Source organism: Rhinolophus ferrumequinum, chromosome 23 (genome assembly GCF_004115265.2).
Source record: "Rhinolophus ferrumequinum isolate MPI-CBG mRhiFer1 chromosome 23, mRhiFer1_v1.p, whole genome shotgun sequence".
In the NCBI taxonomy this organism is placed as follows: Eukaryota; Metazoa; Chordata; class Mammalia; order Chiroptera; family Rhinolophidae; genus Rhinolophus; species Rhinolophus ferrumequinum.
Window position 1 is genome coordinate 30,206,092 of NC_046306.1, and position 22,457 is coordinate 30,228,548.

Here is a 22,457-nt window from a genome sequence, read left to right on the forward strand (position 1 = left end):
TCCCCTCCCCCAATCTACTACCCCTCTGACATCGTATATAGCTGTTACAATTCCATTGACTGTATTCCCTACGCTGTACTTCATATCGTGAATCACCTTCTCTCTCTTGTTTGATTTTAATAACAGAGCAGCTTGAAGCTTTGAAAAGCATGATGGAAGCTGGAGAAACTGCTGCCCCAGTTAGCATCTTAGAGGATGATAATGAAGAGGAAGTAGAAAGTGGTGAGTTGTTTTTGTTTTTTATTAGTTTACATGTCACAAAAATACTGTTTTAAAAATAAGGATAGCATGAATTTGTCTCAGTGGACCCGTTTCTATAATGTGACATTTTAATTTTTAATAGGTATGTATTCATGCACCAAACTTAATCTTTTGGTATTTTTTTGTATTTTTCCAAATAGGATTATTTCCATTTTACCTGGGAGCTAGATTTGAGTGACTTGGTCATCTCTCTTCCTGTTGTACCTTTAGCTGTTCAGCAGAAATTCACAACCAGACTCCCTGAAGCACTTATTATAGAAGCACTTATTATAGAAGAACACGAACTTTAGTGTTGTTAGCGATGATGGTATTAGTAAGGCAAGTTAAAAGGAAAGGATCATGGGTAGAGACCCTCAAGTAAATGATTGGTTTGTGTGCACACACAAAAGGAATTGGACACTCAAAGCCCGTATTAAAATTTCAAGTTCAAAGTCATTCAAATAACCAGCTCATCAGAACTCTCTATATAGATAATTTTAACAATGGCAGCCTTGCTTAAAATATTTGTATATTTGCTATTAGCTTCTATTTTACCTTGGCCATATAGCCACAATCATAATGTTTGGTTTTAAATGGGTCTTTTGAGAGGTTTGGAATGTTGTTAGAAAATGATTTGTTCATTATGTATCATGAGACTTGATTAACAAAATGATTTGGACTTAGCATTGTGTGTCTATTGGTTAGACAGTGCCTTGAATTTATATAGTGGCTTTCGACTACATGATTTAGAAATACTTTTGTAGAAACCCTCTTCATTTGTTGCATAAACTTCTGAAATACAAGAGTAGATTTTAGAAAATTCAACAGTCGATTTAGCAAACTTTGATATTATAGGTAAAAAACCTGAATGCTGTGATAATTAACTAATCTTATTTACAGCCCCTTAATAAAGACTTCTAACTATAGAACAGACTTCATAACAATGGTTTATGTTGCATGTGCAAATCATGGGTTCAACTCCACTCCCAGAGAAAAATCATAATGACTTACTTTCTTATGTTTTAGATGGCAGGATGACCTAGGAGGCCAAAGATTTCTAATATTAGTTAATTAATGCCTATTATGTTTATCTATTACTGTGTAACAAACCCCCCCAAAATTTAGAGGCTTAAACAACACTATTATTTTCTCTCTCATAGTTCTGTGGATCACCTGGGCTCGGGTTGGTGGTTTTCCCTTAGCTTTCTCACGCAGTGGCTGGCAGATAACATCTGAGACTGGAGTCAACTGAAGGTTCAGTTGGACCAGTTGTCCAAGAGGGGTCACTGATGTGGCTGGCAGTTGTCTGCTGGGAGCTCAGCTGGGCCTACTGACCAGAGCATCCCCATGTGGCCTCTCCATGTGGTTGGGCTTCTCACAGCATGGTGGCCAAGTTCCTAGATGGAGCAGTATGTGCCTGGAACTGGGACGTCATCACTTCCTCTCTGTTATTCATCAAACCAGTGGTAGGGCCCACCCAAATTTGAGGAGGTAGGTGAGAGGCAAGATCACATTGTAGAAGAACAAGTGGGAGGGCAGATGTTTTTGCAGCTGTCTTTGGAAAATACAGACTGACACAGAGCCTGTTATATTATTTCACTTTTTTTGCAAATAATAAACCTACACAAGATTTAAGAATAAAGTATTGCCAAAAAAATTATATTTCAAAAGATTTGTAAAATACTTTTAAATTTGAAAAGATGAATATTAGGTGAAAACAGTTCTTTAACTTATGTTTCAAGATGGTATTCAAAAATGTGAAGGCATCACTAGATACTAGATACCAGTAAAACAATCTGCACTATAATAGAATAAATTAACAAGAAAAAAATTATAACAACTACCCTCGTTGTTCCAACTGTGCCAACTGCGGATCAAGCAGTTTACATCACTGCCTCATTTGGTAAAATAACTATTATTACACTCATTTTTAGATGAGGAAACTGAAGCTTAGAGAGGTAACATATTTTACACATGATCCCACAGCTGGTAAGAAGTGGGACTAAGATTCAATCCTAGAATTGTCTTACCATACTGCCCTTCTAATATACAGGAATATGAAGAAAATACAGGTATGCAAAATGGTTGTTAAAAAATGTTTTAAAGGAGAAAGAATATAACTGATGAAAGTCACGGATGTGAAATTTTCTGAGCACATACACTAATGTAAAATGAGGGTCAATATGATTCCACTTTAGCATCCTTAAGGGTACTTTCCCAAATGTTATGTATATGTTCATTTTTCCTGTAGACAAAAAATGTATACCTCTAGTGGCTGTCATGTTAGTTCAAAATATACTTGAGATTTTGGTTAAATTTTAATAGAAATAATCATTGTGAGATAGTACACATGCAGGAATAACTGAGAGGATAGAATCATCCAGCTGAATTTCTCTTTAAAGGCACAGAGGTTCCTGCTATCCCAGTTATATATTTGACTGTTAGGTTCCCTCAGTAATACTTGAGTTCTGGGGTACCAATTGGCTGTAATTACCCTGGTCTCACAGTATGGTCCAGGAATGCTATACATGAATGACTAGAGTCTCTAATGTAAATACTTTGACACAGCAGGCAAGAGGAAACCAAGCATAGTTCAAGAGGACAGGTCTGCCTGGAGGCTGTAGAAATAGAACAGGCTCTCAGTCAGTGAAAGCATATGTCCCTTCATTAGCTGGATTCAGATTCAGAAGGACACGTGGCTCCAGAACTGTGAGACGAGCAGTGGGGAACACCAGAATTGTATGTGGTTGTGCGTATGTCGGTGCATACTTGCACACTCAAGAGATGAAAACATTCATTCATACAATACTTAAAGTAGTTATTAAATTTCTACCACTTGTTTGGGATGCAACCCTTGACTTCAAGTAGTGTACATCTGGTGGGGCAGGTTAGACTAGAGATATATGAAATGGAAATTGAATAGTGATGGCAGGAAGTTTCAACATCTTGATTACAGATTGTAGCTCATGAAAACCCAGTGTCATGTTCAGAGCATTGTGCTAAGAATCTGGAAAAATCTAGGTCCATATCTTACTCTGTGACTTCACAAGTCAAATCATGGCTCTGAATCTGGTTCCTTACCTGTAAAGTGAAGACACTAGAGTACATTATTTTACAACCTATTCTAGCTGTTCAAATTCTTTTTTTCCTGCGCAAAGCCTATATGACCTACTGTTTTTTTTTGTTTTTGTTTTTGTTGTGTGTGAGTATGTGTGTGTGTGTGAGACTGTGTGTGTGTGTGTGAGTGTGTGTGTGTGTATGTGTGTGTGTGTTTGAGACTGTGTGTGTATGTGAGTGTGTGTGTGTGAGTGTATGTGTGTGAGTGTGTGTGAGTGTGTGTGAGTATGTGAGAGTGTGTGTATGAGTGTGTGTGTGTGTGTGTGAGTATGTGAGAGTGTGTGTGAGTGTGTGTGTGAGTGTGTGTGTGTTTTTGAGACTGTGTGTGAGTATGTGTGAGTGTGAGTGTGAGTGTGTATGTGTGAGTATGTGTGTGTGTGAGAGACTGTGTGTGTGTGTGTGAGTATGTGAGTGTGTGTGTGTGAGTGTGTGTGTGAGTGTGTATGTGTGAGTGTGTGTGTGTGTGTGTGTGTGTTAATAATCTGCCTCCAGACTATCCCCTCATCTGTGCCAGAAGACGAGGGTGTCCTTCTTGCCTCACCTTCATCTCAAGCCTGCAATGGTATCTTGCAAAAAGTAATCCCTCAAATTCTGAATCCAAGATACCATCAGTTGAAAGACATCAGTATTGTATTATGACTAAAAAAGAAAAATGCTTCCAGTTATTTTTAAGATACCATCAATTGAAGGATACGTTGCAGTGCCAGATAAATGAAAAGGAGACGGGGGGGTGAATGCATCTTAGAATCAAGGAAATACTTTTCATTTACTCCTGTTCTCAAATTCTCCACTGCACATTTTAAAAATGTTTTTTTTTTTAAAAAAAAGTCTCTAATTCTTCTGGGTCTGCCCTTGTGAGTCCATACTTAGAAATCATTTCACTTATTTTTTTTCCCATTAAGGGTCGCTCATGCCCTGTGTTGTGACACTGTGGATTTCTGTTGCCCTTGTCTTTAGGCCCGTGGGTTTCTGCTGATGCTGGCCAGTTTTTAGGCAAAGTCTTTACCTGGGAGCTCCTGCAGAATGGGGATCATAGGAATCCAGATCTCATGCCAGTGTGTGGCTCATTTTCCAGTGGGTGACCTTTTTTCTACTATGGGCGACTTAGGTGGATACCAGAGTTCTTCTCACTTGCCTGGACCAGGACTGAGTATTTCTGCGCCTCCTGTCACAGCCTGGGCTACGCTCCTGTGCAGTCCCTTTACTTGGCACCCACCCCTAGCTCCTCTACTAACATGCGCCCACAGAATGACTTCAGAGTCTTTTAAACCTAAGGCAGATTTGACAAATGATTTACAAGAGCAATACAACCCTTCCAAGTTCTTTCTTTTTTCATATCACACCACTCCAGGCCACAAGTCATTATGCCCATAAAATCCAAGTGGACATTTTAGTCTCCTTTTTCAAAATTATAAATGTATTTTCCTTTTCGTGTATCTTCTTCTTGTTTTCTCTAGGTCTCATGGAAGACCAAAATATCCCCCTATGAGCCACAGATATTCCTGAGGTGCTTGAGGCTTTAATTTTTAGGGTTAGTGTACTAGGATGGAAATAATCATTAACGTAAGAAAAGTGTATTCAGAATCAAGCATGTGAAACACCATGCTACATGCAGGAGAAATATTAATGATAAATAACAAGATATGGGTGGTGAACACACAATGGGATTTATAGATGATGTAATACAGAATTGTACACCTGAAATCTAGGTAATTTTACTAACAATTGTCACCCCAATAAATTAATAATAATAAAAAAAAAACAAGATGTGCTGTATGACCTTGAGTAGGTAGGTAAGAGTTTAGTGAGAGTTTTATTTGAGAAAAAAAGTTTGCATATTTCAATGTCCCCATTTTCTTTTAGCTTCCTTTTCCTCTAAAAATGCTTACATTCACCCAAGATGATGGAGAAGGTCTGACTGCTTGGTAATAATTTGGCTTCGTGGATTTTCCTTTTGTCTTTCATGCAGCGGAGCAAGAGGAAGAAGCTCACCCTGAATACAAATTTGGAAATGAACTTTCTGCAGACGACTTGGGTCACAAGGAAGCTGTTGCGAACAGTGTCAAGAAGGTCAGAGTCTTGGTGTCCCCCCTGTTTCCTGACTCTCAAGAGGCAGTATCTGTTAATTAGGACATTTTAGAAATGTCACCACTACAAGGGAATAAGGTAGCCTATAATCCCCCTTTGAAATTGGGTGACCAGATGTCTGCTAATACTCAGTACTTCCCTCCATGCTGCGTTACTACATAAAGCCTTTACCAATACCCACACGTGAGTGTTGAATTGCTGAAGGGTGGTCATTCATGCTTGCTGCCCTTTACATATCAGGGGAGGTGACCACATTTGTGATTTCCCTAGCCCCTGACAGAGTCACTAATTAAATCACTGTTAGGAGGACTCAGTAAGTGAAAACTGTCAACAAAGGAGGGAGATAGCGTTAACATTAGTTTTTCTGTTACATGAGACAATTAGGCTGTTGTGTCTTTTCAGTATTCACTTTCGTCCATGTCTTTACGTCATCAATAAATTTCTATCTTAAAGAAATAGAAAAACAAATGTACTTATATTTATTGAAATATATGGGTGTGTGTGTGTGTGTGGCTGATACATTTTCAATGCTGCCCTTCGGAGAAAGTAAACAAATTATTTTCATTCTCTAATTTAGGTTTCTGATGACCTCGAACATGAAAACAACAAAAAGGTAAGAAAATAATTTCCTTGTGCATTTTGTTTTCGTTGTAAGACATGGTATGTGGCCCTCTAACACTGAACATTTTTGTACCAAATGTTTTCACTCTTATCTTCCCCCGCCTCATGGAATGTCAGGCTTACTGTTTATGGGTATGATATTTACATGCTTGATGCATCTAATTATAAGAATCTTCAAAACAATTAATCGCAGTTATGAAATGATTAAAATCCCAAGACTAGGGTAGGTTAAAATGATAATTTTCCTAAAAATAAGTGTTTAGTGCAGTTAGGCATTTTCTTAGCTGGGAGTAGAGATTTCATGCCTAAAATAGGAGTACATAATCATCAACACGCTGGATTTGAAAATACAAATGACCTACTAGGTCAGCAAATCCATATTGTAGTGAAATAGGAAGGCAATCTTGATTCCAACTACTTTGACATTCTGAGAGATCGTTAGATAATTTCACGTTGTACACATTCTAGGAATTTATTTGACATTATTAGGTATTGACTTTATTGTAAGGAAAGGAAAGTTCCATCTTTATTTTCTCTTCTCCCCTTCCAAGTTCCTCGTGATATCAAAGTGGTCTTACTTGGTAAATGTCCATGGTTTGTTACAGTAGTGGCCGTCCAGGCAGAAATTTGCCTTGTAATTTGATTCCCACACTTCAGAGCATCAGAAAATACTATTGTGATGTCTATGTGTTCCTATCTTATTTGGAATAAGACTCTTATCTTCTTACTGTCTAAATGTTAAGTTTGGGGTAATTATGGATATAGGGCTGATTCTAGTCCTCTCTCAAGGTGTTTGTGAAAATTCTCCTCTCGTAGAAGATCATGAGGTATTGGGGCCAACAAAGGACAGATTAACTTTTGGTCATTGCTGTCGATTAGCTACGTGGCTGTGACTGAGTTATTTTAATCCTGAAGGCCTCAGTCTTCTCATGTGGTCAATGGGTAGATGGGTAGGACTGTGATTCTTACTACGCATGATTCCTGACAGTGATAAAGTTATGAATGCAGGAATTCAGCCCGGTGCCCAACACGTGATACTGGTGTTACTAATTATCATTAAACACACAAGAAAAGAATCAGACATGGTCTCTGCCTTTATGTGGGGAGTCCGGACATGTGAAAAAAATGACTTTAAAAACTCCACTAAGTTACGTTATTTGATATTTAAGTCATGAGTTTATTGGTGAAATCAGTTTTATGATTTAGAATGTCAAGTCAAATAAGACAAATGGTCTGACCTTTTTTTTAACTAATGAATTGATTCATATGACTAAGCACTTTATCCACCTGTGACAATCTATACAGGAAATTTAGCTTTTCAGAATCCTCCACAAAATATTGCTCACTTTTGAAGGCAGTATTTTTGTTGTTGATTTTGTTCAAATTTACCAAGAAATAAACCCAAATAACGTTTTTTTTCCTCTATGCAAAATAATGAAATTTCTATTTCAATAGGACAACTGAAGTGTCCTGTGTATGTAGCAGGTCATCAGATGATTTTAAGAATAACCTTGTTTGTTTTTTTTAAATACCATAAACTACTTACGTATGTGGCTTAAATTCTAGAGCAATGTTAAGTAGTGTGGTCCCCAAACCAGTTACATCGTTATCACTTGGAAGCTAGTTAGAAATGCAAATTCCTGGGCCTCACTCCAGATTCATTCCAGAAACTCTGAGGGCAGGGCCCAAGAACTTGAGGTTTTAATAAGCCCTCCAGGTGATTCTGATGAACCCGAAAGTTGGAGAATAACTCTTTTTCACTTTGTGCCTCCATTTGTGAAAATAGGAATAATTCTTGCTATAAACATATTTCATAACATTGCTGTGAACCTCAGTGTAGTTTCTGGAATATTTTTAAATCATTTGAAAATCCGAACAGTGTCCTAAAAATGTAAGATAAGCTTAACATTTTATTACCTCCTTTTGGATTATTTGGAGCTACAGTAGACATTAACTTTTAAAATGAGCCTTTGGCATAATTCAGGAACAAAAGGGTCTTTATCTTTCAATCTGTATGTGCGTAAATTGTCTTAGGTGATGAAGTCTTTAGCATATGTGTGCGAGTCCCACTAAAGTCCTCGATACCCCTATTCCCTTCTTGTGCTTGCAGGGCCTGGTTACTGTAGAAGATGAGCAGGCGTGGATGGCATCTTATAAATATGTAGGTGCTACCACCAATATCCATCCGTATTTGTCCACAATGATCAACTATGCACAGCCCGTAAAGTTTCAAGGTTTCCATGTGGCTGAAGGTAACACCAAAGGTTAAATGCTATTGCCTTTTTTGTCTGCTTTTCTGTTGTTATGCTGACGAGCTGTGATCTGACATGTTGCCATTTTCTGGGCATGGGACTGTTCCTTGCCTTATTTTTGTTTCACAGACCACATGTCTTTGGCATGTGATGGCATTTATGATGTCATTCCCTCCATCATCCACAGGGTGGCTCTGACAGACTGAATTTGTTAACACATGAAGAGGGTAGCCTACTGCATTCAATATATTTCGTAAGACCACTTTTCATCAGAGCTGGTCTCTAAAAATGTAAAAAGTATTTTATAACTTCATAATTATGTCTGGGCTGCAGAAGCTGCCACTACCACCACCACCATCGTCATCATCATCATCATCAAATATACATATTTCAAGGGTGGTTGTGTTTGGCAGTCGTGTACACATAATTTGCTTAATGGCTCCAAATTTAATTCATCACACTTTTTTTTAAAGTCAGCTGTCTCCATCTGCAGGACATTAATGAAAGTAGGAGCTACTGATAAGATAATGGAACATCTGCCTGCAAAGCTTCATGATTCAGGGTGTAATTACATTTATTGCTTGTCTTTCTGTGAGGGTTTGATGACAGGGTTTCTGAGTGCATCTTTGCTTTTCTTTACAGAGCGCAATATTCATTATAACATGTCTTCTTTTAATGAGTCAGTCGGTCTAGGCTACTTGAAGACACACGCAATTGAATTTGTGAAGTATCCTTATGGAATAAATGGAATGAATGGTTGGTGCACTTTGGGGAGTGTCTAAAACAGATAAATGGCTAATACATAATTGTGGTTGTGGAGCTAATACAATAATATGTGTGAAAGACCACAGCAGCTGTGAAAATCTGCCCAAATGTGAGTTATTTTTGTAATCCACACAGCAAATTGTGGTTTTTCTCTGAAGTATCATTTATAAGTGTGAAATTTACTCTCTGTGGTCTACGTGTTTGTCAGTGTTGGTCTAGACCTTTATTGTTTGAACTCTTTGTTGTTTATTTATTGCTGCCGAAATACTCTTTTTCCCATTCTCCTTAATACATTACACAGTTATAACAAACGGCAAATGAGTCGCATTTACCCCAAGGGAGGCCGAGTCGATTCCAGTAATTACATGCCTCAGATTTTCTGGAACGCTGGCTGCCAGATGGTTTCACTGAACTATCAAACCCCAGGTAAGAACTGATGTCCAGTGACCTCGAATTCCACGAGAATGCTCTGACAGGATGGTGCCAACAGTTGCCATCAGTTTGCTGTGGGCATTTTTTAAAGGAAGCAGACATATGGCAAAACAATGTGTTATTGGATTTATGTAATGATGAAAAATTAAAAACTCAAAATCCAGCAATAAAATGATGACAGGAGACAGTCTATTTTGATTTAAATTGAATTTCCTTTTGTAAATGCCACGATTACTCTGCTAAACATTTCCTCTATTCCAGAATATTTCTAATTTTTCTTCCTTTGGGATCAAACTTATCTTTGCTTCCAGAAACAGTTAAATGAGAAGAATTTGAGTATCTTTGTATAGTAACTATGACTCATTTTTACTTTGGAAAGTACCCTTCCAACTGTTAACATTCAGCAGGTATCAATGACACAGTGATGCCTCACCATAAACATGCAGAGTATTATGGGGTAGACTGCTAAAATGATGTACAAGGAGTTATATATTCTTAGAGATACTAATCCATAACTTTGTCCTCCAAAGTGTACTCAAAGGCATGTTTCCAATACATAGTTTCCCACCCCCTGGAAGGAGAGGAGTAAATTTTTATAAATGCATAAACAAATTTTGATAAGTTTTTGAGGTTTGCTTAAGAGCCTAGGATCACAATTTTAATATTAGAGATAGAAAAGCAATGGGTTCTGGATGCTTACCTAAAAGACGTAAGAAATATGTTACAAAACCTGTTCACTTTCTTGGTGAATTCCACAGTGTGGTCCATAAACTGGTAAAACAAAACAAAATAAAACAATGCTTTCTTACTCAGTTCTTGGCTTTATGCAGGTGCCTCCCATGTTTCCCAGTTTGGGGGCCTTTTCCTTTTTTAGTCCCTCAGCCATACTGTGAGAATCTCTCTCTACCTTGTTCCCTATTCTCTGGCCTGATTGAAAGCCCCTTTGACATTCATCCTTTGGGCATGAATGTGAGCTGACTGGATTTCCAACCCCTTGATGGAGCCTCTTCAGTGACCACAAGCTGGAGTCAATTTTTTTTTTGAGGATTTATTTGTTTTTATTTTTATTTGGAGTCAAATTTATATACACTGTCCCCATCAGCCCTTGCTATACCAAACTGTGACCGGGGGCCAGTACAATCCCAGAGTATTTCTAGCAGAGATAAAATAAAATAAAAAGGCCCTGCTGATTTTACTTCCTTAAAAAGGGGTCAAGTTGTATTCTCAGTTGTCAGTGGGTCCTTTACATGGGTTAAATGATCCTAAAACAGTTTATTCAGTAGGTCAGCTTATGTTTTATTCTGTAATGTTAGGGTTCACCACAACATTTTTAAGAAGAAAAATATCCATCAGCTGACCCATTTCTTTTGCTGCTGAAAAGAAAGAATGAAGATCATATCTGCTTACAAGGAAAAAATCATAAGCCTTGCCTTGTCAGTGGAGACCCCGTTAGAAGAATCCCCCTTGAGTCACTGATTTTTACATGATCCTTACCTAGTTTCCTTTGGTTTCTTTTCAGTGCAGTTTTATATTCACATTCAAGCTGGGTACCTCCAGTATATCCTTCCTCTGGGGTCACAGGGCACATCCTCTCCAACTATATCTGGTTGAACATCTGTACTCTCGACACTAATTGAACAATCATATGAGTCATATATTAACTCCAAGTATTAAAGTAATGCTAGCATGATCTATCTGAAAATCCATTTTATGTTTAATTTAAATTAAACACAAGGTTATTTCAACATAGAAGAAACAGTTATTTGCCTTAAACAGACCCAGTGATACCTTGTGATATTAAAAAGGACCTCTCGGCCTAGGATCAGTATCTGATTTCCATTGTTTAAAATCACCCCATCAGGATCTTCTTTGTCCAGAGAGATGAGATACTAAATTACTTTTGTCTCTTGACAGATTTAGCGATGCAATTGAATCAGGGAAAATTTGAGTATAATGGATCATGCGGGTGAGTAATGTGATTTAAACTGTTGTCACCGTGTTCCAGCACTCCATACTACAACTATAATGAAACCGTGTCATTTTTAATTAGGGACTGCTGAATTTAAGCTGGGATGGGATAGAAGCAAATGAAATCCCTGGATAGGTTATATTTGCAAATATATATTCTTCATCTACCCCAGTTTTACAGATTTTTGAAAAAAATCTGAACCACAAGTCAAGCAGTGTAGCGTACACACTCTAGAGTTTAATGTTCTCATTTTAAATTCAATAATGGAGGTTTTTATAGCTAGAAGAGATAATGATCCCTGTTCATTTGGGCATTAACCGGACATTAAATGTGTATATTTTACCTAGGACAAATGGAGGAATGAAATTGATATAATATTATAACGAAATGATGGGTGGCAACTTGAATTTAATTCAGTTAGGAAGAAAGCTTTGTTCTCTCTTGATTCTTTTGCATGTCGTATAAATAGCAGTTATCAAAAAATAATGCTATGAATGTTGTTCTAGTTTACTTAAATAGCACTCTGAAATCTGTCAGCCAAGTAGTGAAATAGGAGCTGTTAATTCCACTGAAATGATGAAAGGTTAAGTGAAAATATAAAGTTAAAACTCTATAGAGATGGAAAAGCTGTGTGTCCGTTTTTCCTCCATGCACCTGTCCCCATGCAGCACTGCCGGTCAATAACCCCAAACCACTGCCCAGAGGCCTCTAAAGTAGCCCAGTGCAGACCGTCCCGTCCCATGGTGCTGCTGTCAGGAAGCTCTTGGTCTCCCTGTTGGATATCTAATTTTCATCCTCAAAACAGCCAGTTAACATCAAAGTTTTCAGTAGTTGTGGGTTCAAAGTGCACACCCCCACCTTTCCTGTCTGCCACATTGTTCTCTGCCAGTGTATCTACATGCCTGGGTGACGGTCCTGGTACTCAAATCACCCACTACACACATAGCTGGAGCATGCACAACACTTTTTCTCTGCTGTGGATGTTGAAAGAAATAAATCGTGTACACCTTAAACTAATACAACGTTATATGTCAATTATATCAATAAAACTGGGGGGAAATGAAATAAAAATGCTGTAGTTCAAAAAAACAGCCAAATACACATTTTGGAGTTTTTTTAAAGCTATTTTGTTATTGAATGCAGAGTGTTCATAACAGGAGATTGTGCACGTAGCTGATGGACACCCTGGGGTAGGCTGAGGCAGCGAGGCCCCAGGGGCAGCCGTGGTGTGGGAATAAAAGCTCTAGGTTCGCATTTGAAGCCTGTGTTTGAATCCCAGCTCCTCCACGCGCTGGCTTCATGGCCCTGGGCAGGTGTGTTAGACTCTGAACCTCTATTTTCTGCTTGATAAAGTGAAGACAATAACACTTACCACACCGAGTTTGTTGTTACAGCTCAGTAAGGATGAACATCATTGTAGACGAAAGTACTTCATGAACTGCGAACTTTTGTGCAAAAGAGAGGTTTAAGAAAAACTTAAGACCTTCTAGTAGATCATACGTAGAGATCACACAAGATTAAATGAGCGCTCTGATCAAAGCTGGCCTTTAAGTTCAGGGAAGCAGCCACTGCCCTCAGCCATCAGGCCTGGCTGGGCTCCCTCCTTAAACCTTTCCCCGAGGCCCAGTAAAGCCAGAGCTTTCCATTCTTGTCTCAGCTGTCCCACAGCTGGTACTGACACAGGGAGAATTGCTTCCAGATAAAAACGGTCCCAATAGGAGTTGCATGCATTCGTTACATTTCTTTTTAGGAGTTTCCATTTTGCCACTGTTCGCATTTTCAGTGTCTCCCTTTCCGCACCATTGTTTATTTTAAAATACGTTCATAAGCAAGGACGGAGCTAAGTTAGCCTGAATTCTGTGCTGATATATTTGAAGCAATGTGACCAAAAGCCTAAGTCCCACCGGAGGCACAATCATAAAAAAGATGATTGTTCAGTGGGGCAGCCCAACTGGAAGAAGCATAGACAACATTGTCCAGTCTGTGTGCCATGCCTCCTCCCTCTTCCCTTTTCCCCACGTCCAAACTGGAGGCAAAGGTCGTCACCAGTGGGCAAAGAGAAGAAAACTCTCTGTGTGTTTTTGTGCCCCTCAGTGACGGAGGAGTCGTACCTGCCTGGTACAGGGCCAGCTTCTCAGGACACTTTTCCGTGGAGCAAGGGCATCCAAAGTGCTCCGTGGCTCTCACAAGTTGCCCTTGTCGTTTTTCTACTCAAAAAGGGTAGAAAAAGGGCCCACCACCAGGCCCTTTTTTAAAAATCCTGTGGGCTGGCTCGTTCAGAGCAGTGCATTCCTGTAAAGAGACAATCTGTGCCTTTTAGGCATCCAGTGGTAAATAACTGTTTTGTCTAGAACATCAGTGTGCAATATGCACACCCCTGAATCTAGCAATAGTAACGAAACATCGGAAACCCACCCGAGAATCCCTCTGCTCTGTGGGCTGAATTTATGGGAGGCCGTGCCATTGGGCCCAGTAAGTGTGATTTTTTTACCAAGGAAGTGAGCCATAGTTTATAACAGATTCATTTTTAAAGATGGAAAAACGGGAGGCATTTCTCTAATTCCTAGTGAAACAAAATAGAGCAAATTAATTTCTTAAGTCTTTTCAGGCTTTTAGAAGAAATTGGATGATGGATATCAAATTTGATTCAAAGATGCACACTTTTTATATAACTTTCTCAAATTGGAATGTGTTTTAAAATCCATAGCATCTTATAGTTACAATCAGCAGCCGTTTTGCTTTCTTGCTGGTAAATAAAATAATGGAGTGTTGAATAATTGATGGCATCTCAGGTGTGGTGAAGCAGGACTAATTTGTTAATGACCCCATCCTCTGATTCTTATGGCTCCTCTCTACCCCCCTGGCTGAAGATCCTTCTTTTCTCCCTCCCTTGCCTTCTGAGGCCCTGCAAAGTTCACAGACAATTCTCCAGTCCCTTCTCTTGCCATTGTCTTTCTTCTATGCCCGTGTCCACCATGTAGACCCGGATGCCTAGAATGAATTCATTTTCTGAACCAAAAAACACCAGGCAGCACCAGCTACATAGTTTGCAGGGCCTAATGCAAAATGAAAACAAAGGGCTTCTTGTTCAGAAATTATTATGATTTTCAAAACAGTGGCTACAGAACATTAAACCAAGCACGGAGCCCTTCTAAGTTCAGGACCCTATGCAAATGCACAGATCCCACACCCATAAAGTGACACGCTCCAGCTTCAGCTTCCCCATCACTGCCTGGGGTCCCTGGACCCACACAGACACCGGGACTGTGAGTACCAGCCCCTGCTGCCTCTGCAGGTGGCCTCAGGCTCAGAACAGACACTCCTTCAAGACAAGCTGGCTAAGTGTCAGCCCCAAGCCAGGGCCGACCTCAGAATCCTGTCAAGCTCTGTGTGTTCTCTTTTGTTAAGTGCATAGAATAAACACGTTACACTGAAGGCTGCCTGCTTTGGAGAATTGGATTTAGGTTTCTTGCCCTTTTTCCCTGGCATTTCTTATTTTGGATCAATTCACTCTTTCACAGATTAGTTTTCTTCTCAGCGGGTCTGCCAGAAGGGTACGTGGAAGAATGTTTTGGGCACTGAGACAGCGTCAATATCGTATTTCTGTATTTTGGGTGAGAAGGCGCTCCTGACGTTAAAGAAATGACTGAGGGGCGTGGGGAATGCTGAATCTCTGGGCAGGCCCTGCCCAAGGAGATTCTGGACTGGAAAGATGATGATAATCCTATATGGAACCCCGGGCCCCACCTTTCTCAGGAAGCAGAATCCCTCATTTCACACAACTGGACTCCCAATGCCGCTCCTCTGGAGAAAGGCAGAACCATCATCTGTTTCCTCCCCTTCTGGCTGAAGTCTGATATTTTGCCAGATAAAGCTGGTCGGCTTCCCTTGAAGAAGTGTGTATAGCATAGTAGTTACTCATCTACTTTCCTTCCAAAGTCTAGTTTTTGCTGTATCATCTTGTTTTCCAGGGGCTAACACTAGCCACAGAAGTAGGTCCAAACCTAAAACTCTATGAATGTAGAAAACGTTCTCTCCTATGCTATGAGGGAGCTCTTATATTATATTTTGGACTGAATTCTCTTCGAGACAGGTGAATGTTCAAAATCATCTTTAATATATGAACGTAAACTCTATCTGTGATTTAATAATCAGTATTGTCCCTCAGAGGTTCTTTATTGATGCCATCCAAATCAAATGTGTATTGTTTTTTAACACTTTTTGTTCAGAATTAGAAAATAGCAAAAAATAGCAACTTTGTCAAAACCAAGAACAGTTTAAATTTTTTTTTTGAACAGGATGTTAAGGCTTTATTATTGCATGTAGGAACAAATATCACAAGAGGTCCATGGCATAAACATATTCAAGAGAAGATGGTAGTATCAGAAAGTCCTAGATGTCACTGATCCTAGAATCTAAAGAACATTCTTTGTTCCCTGCTTCTCTTTTTAGGATTATCCATAGCGCAGGGATATTCTTGTCAGACCTTGGGGTCCTCTGCCTAAAAGCCTAGCTCCTAAATTAGAGACGGATCAAAGAAAGTAGTTAATGTCCTGAAGTGTTAGTGTTTTAGTCTCTGTAAAAACAACGAATGAAATTAACTCCTATGCTTTTGTCCCACCAGGTACCTTCTCAAACCAGATTTCATGAGACGGCCTGACCGAACATTCGATCCCTTCTCAGAAACTCCTGTTGATGGGGTTATTGCAGCCACTTGCTCAGTGCAGGTAAAGCCCCTGCTCCTCACAGAACAGTATAAATGTGTATGCAGGTGATCCTGGAAAAGTCTTCAGAAATCACAATGAAATTGTTTAATGTCAGCAGGCAAGATCCATGTGTTGCGCTCAACTTTGACTTAAAATTCCCCTTTTTTCTTGATACATTTTTTTCACTAGTAAAATTATTAGCTACTTTTAGTGAAAGTCACAAGATCAAAAAAGTACCTATTAGAGGATGTAGAGCAGCAGAAACTCTTACTCATTGCTGGTGGGAATGTAAAATGGTATAGTGAATTTGGTGGTTTCTTACAAAACTAAACATACTACGTAATCCAGCAATCACACTCCTTGATATTTACACAAAGGAATGGAAAACATGTCTACACAAAAACCTACACTCGGATGTTTGTAGCAGCTGTATTGGTAATTGCCAAAATTTGGAAGCAACCAAGATATCCTTCAGTAAGTGAATGGATAAACTGGTGCATCCCAATAATGAAATACTATTCAGTGCTAAAAGAAAATGAACTATTGAGTCATGAAAACACATGGAGGAAACAAAGACGATTACTAATCTGAAAAGGCTACATACTATATGATTCCAAATACATGGCATCCTGAAAAAGGCAAAAGTGGAGACAATAAAAAGATCAATAATTGCCAGAGGTTGAGGGAGAGGAGATGGAATAGGTAGAGTATCATGTCCAGCACGACAAGAGTTGTGGGAAGCGAGGAGGGCGGCACAAAGTTAAGAAAGACAGTAGTTGAGAGTAGAGTGTAAGTGGGGCCAAGAGACTGCAGCCTCAAGGACTGAGCCTGGAATCGGGCCAATGCATGGCTCATATTAGTTAGGTGTGGAACTAAAAGAAGTAAAGCTTGTCAATCTCAAGATCTGTGAATCCCATACATTACAATAGGAAATTGATTTAAGCCAATCACCCTTGCCTGCAGGCAGCCGAACCATAAGTCTCAGGATAAGTACTTCCCCAAGGGACTGAACCTTTATGCATATGAATAGATGGAGAGCACATCATTGAGTCACTTCCCCTGCAGGTTTGTGGGAAGGAATGCAGCCACAGAGGCAGAAGCTCTCCTTCGCAGGGGGAAGGTGGGGGGCTGTGCCCACCTCTATCGATCCTGCAAGTTCCCCAGATGGTCTCCACATGGCTGTGTCTGGCTTGGGTTGCCCCCGCCGTGGGGAATCGTACCCGTCTTTGACTAGCCAGCCATCTTTCTGGGGCCAAACATGGAGACGTAAGGTGTAAGCACAAAGGTGAAGCGAAGTCCCTGAAAGGATCCTTCTCACAGACTCCTCTTTTTAGGGGCAGGTACGAGGAGACAGACGGGTAGGCTGCTGCATGGCAACAGTAGAGCACAGATGAATTTAAGGCAGTGAAACTATTCTGTATGATACCATCATAGTGGATACCTGTCATTTTACATTTGTCCAGTCCTGTAGAATGTACAACACCAAGAATGAAGTCTAATATAAAGTATAGACTTTAGGTGATAATGATGTATTAGTGTAGGTTTATTGATTGCAACAAATGTACCACCCTGGTGTTGAAATATCCATAGTGTGGGAGGTTGTGTGTGTGGTGATGCATTATATGCAAACTCTGTACTTTCTGCTCAGTTTTGTTGTGAACCTAAAACTGCTTTAAAAAGTAAAATTTGTTAATGAAAAAAATACCTACTATATGATTTCCTTTATACAAAACTTTAGAAAATGCAAACTAACGTATAGTGACAAAAAAGTAAATCACTGGTTTCTTACAGAAAGAGATGGAGGTGGGGAGGGATTATGAAAGGGGGTGATGGAAATGTTTTTTGTCTTAATTGCGATAGTTTCACGGATGTTGTTCATATGTCAAAACTATTCTTATACATTTTAAACATGTACAATTGATTGTCAGTTAGACCTTAAAATAAACTTTCAAATTATTAGCTATTAGATCACATTTTAAAACCTGATAAATATCTATAGTCATTTGCAAAGTAAGTAAAAAATAGCTCCTCCATAGCTTTATAATAGATGGAATTTAATGCTGTTCTTTATAAATACATACCACTGTCATAGCTGACCAGTGTCAATATCAGTAAAGAATAACAGGCAAGTTTTAGTATGACTTTTTGTCCTGTGTGTGTCTTTTCAAGACTTTTAAAGCAGTTCAGTAAAAGGATGGCAGAATTTCGGAGCTGTGAAGTTGATCGTAGGGCATATTTGAACCCATCACTTCATTTCATAGGTGTGGGCACTTAGGCAAAATGAAGATTCTTGGACAGTATTTCTTTGTATTTTATGATTCATGTTTACTCGTATTTCCCTCTTTTGCTAGAGAGTTTTCCAAGGGAAGCTCTGCCTAGAATAGTGTTTTGTATGCAGTAGTTCCTCAATAATGTTTTAGTTTAATAAGGAATGAATACATTACTTCCACAGATAATTAAAATTTCTAAAGATGAACCAAGGATTTACTTCCTGGGTATTCTATTCTTTGCTACAGATGATTACACAGACTTTACTTCTCTCTTGTCCTATTTCTGCCTTGCTACAGGTCATATCAGGTCAGTTTTTATCAGATAAGAAAATTGGCACCTACGTAGAAGTGGATATGTATGGGTTGCCCACTGACACTATACGTAAGGAGTTCCGAACCCGCATGGTGATGAACAATGGACTCAATCCAGTTTACAATGAAGAATCATTCGTATTTCGGAAGGTAGGACATTTTCAATGTATCACACTCACGCTGCTAACTTGGGAGCCCCATTTTAGCGCATAGACACTACATGATATAAGGGACAGTTATCCAACCCAAAATGTCTTCTTTTTTCCTTCTTCCAATGGTTTAAGTCCTTTAGCTGTCATATGATTGTTATTTCTTTTTGCCCCGTCCTTCTTTTTGCTCTCCTGTCCTCCTTGGAGGAAGTCCATCTCCTATGTGGCAGTGCCCAAGCTCCAGGTGTGCAGGCTACTTAGAATGCAATCTCCCTGGTGAACACCATTATACATTGGAGAGTTCCTCCCACCCAAACGACAGCTGGTAACTTACACTGTTCCTTTAGCCAAGAGGGCGGGTAGGATGTTGCACCTATTATTAAGGCCACTAAATGTCTTCAAATGGGTCAATTGGTATTGTCCTGTGCCTGCAGAAAGTGTGATACCCGTTGCAGGTTCTATGCTTCATGTGCTGTTTTTGGTTTTGGGTTTGTTTTTGTTTTGTTTTTTCGTATTTTGGGCTTTTTCCCCCAATACTATAACATGGTCCTAAGAACAATCACCGTCCTTTTCTCTAATGCAGTTTTTAATCTTGTAAGCATTTTTCACATGGTTTCTCTTTTGTCAATTAAAGATGTATGGAAAAGTCCATTCATTGGCAGTGCTGTCGCCGAGGATGTCTGGTTTTTTTTCTCTCACTTTTTATTCATCTTGACCAAAATGGTTTCTTGCTGCTTCTTTAGCTTCTTCTTTAGGTTTTCCAGGTGTTGCTGCTCCATTTCTGTATCCTGCAACACAGATAACTGGCTTCTAGTCTTAACAAAATAGGGATTATCCACCTCAGAATAGAGTGACTAGTTTACAGAAACCAGTTTAGGAGAGATCAGTGCAGGGACAATGAAACACGTCATTTTGACATTTAGGTTCACCCTATGATGTGAATACCATTATCATGCAAACCCCGCCTTGTTACCTGTCCTGCTCCTGTCAGACTGTGGTGTAAATTGGATACACAGCTGTGGTTTTTCTTTTTTTCCTTCCCTGGTTTTTCCAGTTTGTTATAGCTAGATCTGTTTTCAGCTTGGCTTGTGCTCTTTGACATAATAAATAATACTTGAACATGTTTCTAGGAATGCAAAAAGTTAACTGAAGAGGTTGTTTGTTTTTATGAGTGAGGAAATATCGAACTTGGTTTTTTTGTTTGTTTTTTTTATTTGTTTATTTATTTATTTATTTTTAATTGGGGTGACATAAACTTGTATACCTGAAATACAAGGTATACAACTCTATACATCATCTATACATCACATTGTGTATTCACCATCCAGAGTCAGTTCTTCCATAACCATATATTTGGTCCCCTTTACCCTCATCTACCACCCCTACCCCCCTTACCCTCTGGTAACCACTAAACTATTGTCTATGTCTGTGAGTTTTTGTTTGTTTGTTTGTCTTGATCTTTTGTTGTCTTCATTTTTATATACCACATATCAGTGAAATCATATGGTTCTGTACTTTTTCTGTCCCAGTTAGAATGACTATCATCAACAAGACAAATAGTAACAAGTGTTGGAGAGGCTGTGGAGAAAAAGGAACCCTCATACACTGTTGGTGGGAATGCAGACTGCTATGGAAGGCAGTGTAGAGATTTCTCAAAAAATTAAGAATAGAATTAACATATGACCCAGCAATCCCTCTCCTGGGTATCTACCAAAAAAACCTGAAAACATTTATCCATAAAGACACGTGTGCTCCAATGTTCATTGCAGCTTTATTTACGGTGGCCAAGACATGGAAATAACCAAAATGTCCTTTGATAGACGAATGGATAAAGAAGATGTGGTATATATACACAATGGAATACTATTCGGCCATAAGAAAAGATGAAATAGTACCTTTTGCAACAACATGGATGGATCTTAAGATTATAATGCTAAGCGAAATAAGTCAAACCGAATTTAATTTTTTTGTATGTAGCATTACTGTCCCCAAAAACAAATGCTAATTTTGGATCCTGCACTGTTCTTCAGAAATTATATTGTCTATCATTGTTGTCAAGCACTTTAATTTTGTTTTCTTTCTTGTTGTTATTGTTTTTGTTCTTTGCAGCAATCTCAAAAGGTAATAAACCTCCACTCACCACATGAGAAACACTGGAGTGGCTGAGTTGGCTGAATTTTAGCTTTACTCCTTTTCATCTTCTTGAAGTTAAAATTAAATTATAACCTCTAGGCATAAATAGGCAATCAAACCATAGTCTAGTCTGAGACACAATACTCCAATCAGCCAAGATGTCCTGGGTTGCTCTCAGCCAAAGGAAAGGCATTCCTGATTAAAACATTGGATTTTCTCGTCATGTTGCTATTGTATACCTGAATAGGGATTCTGCAATCTGAACTCAAGTTTTGTTTCCCTTTATGCAGTTTGGGAATGGCAAGAGTTAGGTGTCCTGTGTATACATATGTGACTGTTTCTAGCTGTCCCGTCTTACTCTATTTAATAGATGTTAAAATATATTAAAAACTAAGGAGTGCAAGAAAAAAGGAGAATCAAACTTTAGGTATAAATTATCTTTTATACATAAAGCATTTCTTCAAGATACTCTCTACATTCTTAAAAACAGACAGAGTTAGATGTCAGAAGCAGCCCAGATACGTCACAGACCACAGGATTAGAAGTCAAGGGCCCCACTTGCCAGCCCCAATTGTCTGAGAGTAAGGAAAGCCACTTGATTTCTCAGGGTCTCCTTTTGCTTATCCATCATGGTTGTGGATGGAAAAGATGATAAGGGTCGGACTAGCAGTTGTTCACATCCATTCCTTCTAAAATTTCCAATGAGATGATTTCCGAAAAACTTGTTCAGTTGCCTTTCTCAATGGTTTGGGCACTTTATTGTATACAGTATACTTTAGGAATACAAAGTACTGATCATGGGCCTATTTTCACCATAAAGGAGCCTTTAAGAGCATTGTGGATATGGTCCAGATTCCTGGAGGTGTGGATCTTGGGAGCTGCATTCCAAAATTCAATAAAAAGTACCCTTCTTTGCTTGCAGGTAATCCTCCCTGACCTGGCAGTCTTGAGAATAGCAGTGTATGATGACAACAACAGGCTGATTGGCCAGCGGATTCTGCCCCTGGATGGCCTCCAGGCAGGCTATCGACACATTTCCCTTCGCAATGAGGGAAATAAACCATTATCACTGCCAACAATTTTCTGCAATATTGTCCTCAAAACATATGTGCCTGATGGATTCGGAGGTATGTAAACATTTGGGTACAGAATATGATATAGATATAGATGTAGGTATAGATGTCGGTATAGATATAGTCATAAGTTACAAGATTGTAAAATATTTCACCAATGGTTAAAACTAAAGTCTGTTCCAACTCTTAAAAACCTCGAAGAAATCAAGGATAAATACCGTGTTTCCCCCAAAATAAGACCGTTTCTTATATTAATTTTTGCTCCATTAGGGCTTATTTTCAGGGGATGTCTTATTTTTTCATGTACAACAATCTGCATTTATTCAAATA

The 22,457-nt window shown here is 39.0% G+C and overlaps 1 protein-coding gene across 6 annotated transcripts in view; it reads left to right on the forward strand.

Moving 5' to 3' along the window:
- Positions 1-22,457, forward strand: part of PLCB4 (phospholipase C beta 4) — a 393,005-nt gene that overhangs the window by 319,452 nt on the left and 51,096 nt on the right. For all 6 annotated transcript variants that reach the window (XM_033094862.1, XM_033094858.1, XM_033094863.1 and 3 more), the window contains 10 exons: positions 127-222; positions 5,327-5,427; positions 6,023-6,058; positions 8,177-8,318; positions 8,961-9,045; positions 9,385-9,509; positions 11,430-11,481; positions 16,109-16,211; positions 18,758-18,922; positions 21,977-22,181. In XM_033094862.1, the coding sequence (XP_032950753.1) occupies positions 127-222; positions 5,327-5,427; positions 6,023-6,058; positions 8,177-8,318; positions 8,961-9,045; positions 9,385-9,509; positions 11,430-11,481; positions 16,109-16,211; positions 18,758-18,922; positions 21,977-22,181 (1,110 nt within the window). The remainder of the gene's footprint in view (positions 1-126; positions 223-5,326; positions 5,428-6,022; positions 6,059-8,176; positions 8,319-8,960; positions 9,046-9,384; positions 9,510-11,429; positions 11,482-16,108; positions 16,212-18,757; positions 18,923-21,976; positions 22,182-22,457) is intronic.